The sequence below is a fragment of the Haliotis cracherodii genome, unplaced genomic scaffold, assembly GCF_022045235.1.
Source record: "Haliotis cracherodii isolate W230 unplaced genomic scaffold, xgHalCrac1.p SCAF_3, whole genome shotgun sequence".
In the NCBI taxonomy this organism is placed as follows: domain Eukaryota; kingdom Metazoa; phylum Mollusca; class Gastropoda; order Lepetellida; family Haliotidae; genus Haliotis; species Haliotis cracherodii.
Genome location: NW_027266286.1, coordinates 33,860,770 through 33,866,966, shown reverse-complemented (window position 1 = coordinate 33,866,966; position 6,197 = coordinate 33,860,770). Strand labels below are relative to the sequence as shown.

The 6,197-nt window shown below is 43.8% G+C and overlaps 2 protein-coding genes across 2 annotated transcripts; both read right to left on the bottom strand.

Annotated features, from left to right (window-relative positions):
* Window positions 1-4,275: 4,275 nt before the first annotated feature.
* On the bottom strand, window positions 4,276-5,175 carry LOC139475381 (uncharacterized PPE family protein PPE12-like). Its single transcript, XM_071258601.1, has one exon. It carries the CDS (start codon window positions 5,173-5,175, stop codon window positions 4,276-4,278), a length of 900 nt encoding a protein of 299 aa, XP_071114702.1.
* A 450-nt stretch (window positions 5,176-5,625) lies between these two features.
* On the bottom strand, window positions 5,626-6,138 carry LOC139475380 (uncharacterized PPE family protein PPE12-like). The gene has a single exon (XM_071258600.1). It carries the CDS (start codon window positions 6,136-6,138, stop codon window positions 5,626-5,628), a length of 513 nt encoding a protein of 170 aa, XP_071114701.1.
* Window positions 6,139-6,197: the final 59 nt, after the last annotated feature.

Here is a 6,197-nt window from a genome sequence, read left to right as displayed (position 1 = left end):
CCATCTGGAACATCTTTCAGTTACACTGAAGCCTTTGTTTTCAAACGTCTAGGTGACAACCCATCTGGAACATCTTTCAGTTACACTGAAGCCTTTGTTTTCAAACGTCTAGGTGACAACCCACCTGGAACATCTTTCAGTTACACTGAAGCCTTTGTTTTCAAACGTCTAGGTGACAACCCATCTGGAACATCTTTCAGTTACACTGAAGTCTTTGTTTACAAACGTCTAGGTGACAACCCATCTGGAACATCTTTCAGTTACATTGAAGCCTTTGTTTACAAACGTCTAGGTGACAACCCATCTGGAACATCTTTCAGTTACATTGAAGCCTTTGTTTACAAACGTCTAGGTGACAACCCATCTGGAACATCTTTGTTACAGATAGGGGAGTGAGAGAGGTAATTTGTACTCTGTTGACTCAGGTATAGGGGAGTGAGAGAGGTAATATGTACTCTCTTGACTCAGCTATAGGTGAGTGAGAGAGGTAATATTTACTCTGTTGACTCAGCTATAGGTGAGTGAGAGGTAATATGTACTCTGTTGACTCAGGTATAGGGGAGTGAGAGAGGTAATATGTACTCTGTTGACTCAGCTATAGGTGAGTGAGAGGTAATATGTACTCTGTTGACTCAGCTATAGGTGAGTGAGAGGTAATATGTACTCTGTTGACTCAGGTATAGGGGAGTGAGAGAGGTAATATGTACTCTGTTGACTCAGGTATAGGGGAGTGAGAGAGGTAATATGTACTCTGTTGACTCGGATATAGGGGAGTGAGAGAGGTAATATGTACTCTGTTGACTCAGCTATAGGTGAGTGAGAGGTAATATGTACTCTGTTGACTCGGATATAGGGGAGTGAGAGAGGTAGTATGTACTCTGTTGACTCAGCTATAGGTGAGTGAGAGGTAATATGTACTCTGTTGACTCGGGTATAGGGGAGTGAGAGAGGTAATATGTACTCTGTTGACTCAGGTAAAGGGGAATGAGAGAGGTAATATGTACTCTGTTGACTGGAGTTCTAAGGATGTCTTCGTCCCACAACAAATAAGTCAACTAAAATTCTTTCGCTGTTCAACGTTGTGGTCTGTCACACACAGAGGATGAACAGCACGAGATTTACAAAAAAAAGGACATGCGCACGTGGTATAGCAACGGGTTTGCACAAATATGAGGAGTGCAATGAAAGTTCTCTTAAATGTAAGAACTGTGTGTGGAGGTGCTCACTCTGCGGCATACAAAGGTTGTCTTAAATACCAGGAAGCTGTCCAGATCCAGAAAGTCAGAGTTAAGGGTAAATTGTCTTATTCCAATGCTGTTCGAAAGGTATGTGGAGATTTGGATATTGCTCAGGATCAGGTTCCAAAAGTCAATAAAACACCACCTGCAGCTAAACCAGTTGTCCGGTTGTTCCAATTTCTGATGTTTCTCCTCCAGTCATGGTGACTACTGGTACCCAGACTTAAACTGTGGAAGTTGAATGTCAGACTCATCCTGTAATTGACATTGTGTCTGAATCTTCTTGCAAACCTCTATTCTACAATGTCTCTCCTGTTGATTTTGTCAACTTCGTTATTTGTGTCGTTGCCAATCTTGGAACTACTCGTGCATTCAAGTCCCCAGTCCCTCTTGGGGTTAGAATTGTCCCCTGATGATCTGACGAGCATGGTTAAGGGTCAACCATGGAAGTCTTAATCCATCCTTCTAATGGTACTCTTGATGCTAGTTCAATAAATGCTAATGGTCCAGGAGTTAAGGTTTTTATTAACAGTCTTGACCCAATGCCAGATGTTATGTCTTCAGGAGACGTTCTTGAATCCTAATCAGCAATTCCGTTGGGAAGGTTATCTCTGCTGACGTAGAGATCGTCAGTTTGGTTTTAGAGGTGGTAGTGCTAAACTCACTCGCTGTCATTTAGTGAAATAAGGTTCCTCCATCCCAATTGGAAGGGAATGAAGTCAATATACATTTGAAGGATAAAAGATCAGTCTCCATTTTTCATGTCTATAATAATGCTCTTGCAACCTATGATGTCTATAGTTCTCTGTTGAATATGTCAGACAATCTCAGGTGTTGTGTGTGGTGATTTTAAAGTGTGTGGTGGTCGTACTACACTATGAACTATCTAGGTGCTGAGCAAACCTTTATTATGGGCAAGGTGTAAATGGGCCTAGTTGCCGGAACACCTATGAAACTTTCTAATAATCAATCAATCAATCGGATATAGGAGAGTAAGACAGGTAATATGTACTCTCTGTTGACTCAGGTAAAGGATAGTAGGAGAGGTGACTCGTGTATAGGAGAGAAAGAATGACTAACCAGTGAAGCTCATTCTCACCGGTACGTATTTGGATATCTACAGCACCATATGGAATACGATAATGACAATTACAGAATTGAAGAATTCCCAGCTTTTCCAGAGTCTCGTTATTCCGTGTTTCCCCCTTCAAGGTGGCCCTCCTGTCACGGCTATTGCTTGTAGGGCCTGACAAGAGTATGTCGAAAAGACGTTGCATTACGAGGAAACAGGACTCTGTTTATTGGGAAGCATATGTGTAGCTGTCACGTGCACAGCGGTGTGTACCTATCCCGAGATGAAGTTGTGTCGTGTAGTGAAGTGATTATTTTCCACTTTGCTATCGTATGTGTGTGAGCATACAATTGTATATGTTCTTCTTGGGCAAGGCACACATTTAAAGTCCTTGCAATGTATGTTTTGAAATTATCACCCCCCCCCCCCCCATAAATAAACCACACTCGACCTAGGCTATGTACTTAACAATGGTTTCAGAACGAATTTACTTTTTCTTTCTCTGATTTAGACGTGAAACGAATTTCGATAAACGTTTTAACTGTACATGTGCCACATGCCGTTCTTGAATATACTCAGAACCAACTGCCTTCGTTGAAATGCGTTTCTCATGATCATGTACACAGGCTGTATTTGTCACCTTTAATTGCCCAAACCGATATTTTATTACTCCCTGTGGGTGTTTCTAGGCTCTATGCCGAGGATATATTTCTCTGATAGATTTCCCATCAGGACACTTCCTCTCTGAACAGAGCAATCTTTTTACCAATGCTGTTCCTTTATCATACAGCGGCGAGGTATTTATGGCGATGCCTTTCGACGGTTGAGCTATTTTAAGATGTAATGCTGTTGTTGTCGTGGAGTTTTGGCGAGCTGGAACCAGACATGGTCGACTACGTTGTCGTTTGTAACGCGCTGGGAAATCACACAGTCGCAGGCAGGAAGTACCAGTTGCTGCCCATCCTCCCCAGTATTCTAAACGCCCATTTTCCCCAATCTTGTATTTCCCACCCCAGTATTCTCCAGCCCTGTATTCCCAACCACAATGTTCACTACCCCTGAAATCCCCACCGTTGATTTGATTTGATTTAAACATATTGTATTCACAAAAAGTGAATGGGATTGACAAGTTCTCCAAAGTAGGACACCTTCGCCCAGATATTCACACAATTGATTTACAGCTTGTACTAATCATGAACGGAACAGAAGGAAAGAAAAGAATAGGAAAGATAGGTAAACAGTGAGAAAAATATAGTTTACATCAATCTCTTTGTATTACGTATCATTTTCCCACCCTTGTATTCCCGCAGTATTCTCCACTCTTGTATTCCCCAACCACAGTATTCTCGACTCTTGTATTCTCAACCGCAGTATTCTTTACTCTTGTGTTCCCCACCGCAGTATTCTCCACCCCTGTGCTCCCCACTGCAATGTTCTCTACCCTGTATTCCCCACCCTTGTATTTCTCACTGCGGTATTCTCCACTCTTGTATTCCCCACCGCAATATTCTCCACTGTTATATTCCCAACCCCATCATTCTCCACTCTTGAATTCCCCACAGCAGTATTCTCTACTCTTGTATTCCCCACCGCAGTATTCTCTACTCTTGTATTCCCCACCGCAGTATTCTTTTCTCTTGTATTCCCCACAGCAGTATTCTCTACTCATGTATTCCCCACAGCAGTATTCTCATCTCTTGTATTCCCAATCGCATCATTCTCCACTCTTGTATTCCCCACAGCAGTATTCTCATCTCTTGTATTCCCCACAGCAGTATTCTCCACTCTTGTATTCCCCACCGCTGTAATCTGCACTCTTTTCTTCCCCACCGCATTGTTCTCCACTCTTGTCATCCGAACTGCAGCATTCTCCACTCTTGTATTCCCCACTGCAGTATTCTCATTTCTTGTATTCCCAACTGCATCATTCTCCACTCTTGTATTCCCCACAGCAGTATTCTCTACTCATGTATTCCCCACAGCAGAATTCTCATCTCTTGTATTCCCAACCTCAGCATTCTCCACTCTTGTATTCCCTACCGCAGTATTCTCATCTCTTGTATTCCCAACCGCATCATTCTCCACTCTTGTATTCCCCACCGCATTATTCTCATCTCTTGTATTCCCAACCGCAGCATTCTCCACTCTTGTATTCCCCACAGCAGTATTCTCATCTCTTGTATTCCCAACCGCAGCATTCTCCACTCTTGTATTCCCCACCACAGTATTCTCCACTCTTGTATTCCCCACCGCAGTATTCTCCACTCTTGTATTCCCCACCGCAGTATTCTCCACTCTTGTATTCCCCACCGCAGTATTCTCCACTCTTGTATTCCCCACCGCAGCATTCTCCACTCTTGTATTCCCCACCGCAGTATTCTCCACTCTTGTATTCTCCACCGCAGTATTTTCCACTCTTGTATTCCCCACCACAGTATGCTCATCTCTTGTATTCTCCACTCTTGTATTCCCCACCACATTATTCTCCACCCTTGTATTCTCCACCGCAGTATTCTCCACCCTTGTATTCCCCACCACAGTATGCTCATCTCTTGTATTCCCCACCACAGTATGCTCATCTTTTGTATTCCCCACCGCAGTATTCTCCACCCTTGTATTCTCCACCCTTGTATTCTCCACTACGGTACTCTCCACTCGTATAACCCACCGCAGTATTCTCCACCCTTGTATTCTCCACTCGTATAACCCAAACATGTGTTCCCCATGCACCGCAATGTTCTTTACCCCTGCATTGTCCACCCTTGTATTAAACAACACAGTATTCACAACCACTGTTTTTACCATCGCAGTATTCTCCATCCCTGTGTTTCTCATCGCAGTAGTTTCCACTCCTGTATTTCCCATCGCGCAGTCTTCTCCTTCGCCGTATTTCTCATCCCAGTTTTCTCCTTCCCTGTATTTCCCATCGCAGTATTCTCCTTCCGTGTATTTCCCTTCGTAGTATTCACCACCCCTGTATTACCCTCCAATGTACTCTCCACCTCTGTATTCCACATCGCAGTATTCACCATCCAAGTATTTTCCATCACAGTATTCCTAACCACTGTGTTCCTCGACAAAAGTATTTCCCTCTCTGTATTTCCCATCGCTGTACCCCCCACCCCACCCCCACCCCCTCTACTTCCCATCCCTGTATTCTACTGCTTAGTATTCTCAACACCAGTATTTCCTAACGCAGTATTCTCCATCTGTGTATTTCTCATCGCAGTATTCTCCATCCCTGTATTTCCCATCGCAGTTTTCATCATCCTTGTATTTCCCACCGCGGTATTCACCATCCCTGTATTTCTCATCTCAGTATTCTCCTTCCCTGTATGTCCTATCGCAGTTTTCACCATCCCTGTATTTCCCACCGCTGTATTCTCCCTCCCTGTATTTCCCATCGCAGCATTCTCCATCCCTGTATGTCCTATCGCAGTTTTCACCATTCCTGTATTTCCCACCGCTGTATTCTCCTTCCCTGTATGTCCTATCGCAGTTTTCACCATCCCTGTATTTCTTTCCCACCGCTGTATTCTCCTTCCCTGTATGTCCTATCGCAGTTTTCACCATTCCTGTATTTCCCACCGCTGTATTCTCCTTCCATGTATGTCCTATCGCAGTTTTCACCATCCCTGTATTTCCCACCGCTGTATTCTCCCTCCCTGTATGTCCTATCGCAGTTTTCACCATTCCTGTATTTCCCACCGCTGTATTCTCCTTCCATGTATGTCCTATCGCAGTTTTCACCATCCCTGTATTTCCCACCGCTGTATTCTCCTTCCCTGTATTTCCCATCGCAGTATTCTCCTTCCCTGTATTTCCCATCGCAGTTTTCATCATCCTTGTATTTCCCACCGCGGTATTCACCATCCCTGTATTTCTCA

What these genes read in the sequence shown, in the direction of transcription:
- LOC139475381 (XM_071258601.1), bottom strand. Translation starts at nt 5,175, where the DNA reads ATGGGAAATACAGGAGTGGAAACTACTGCGATGAGAAACACAGGGATG.
- LOC139475380 (XM_071258600.1), bottom strand. Translation starts at nt 6,138, where the DNA reads ATGGGAAATACAGGGAAGGAGAATACTGCGATGGGAAATACAGGGAAG.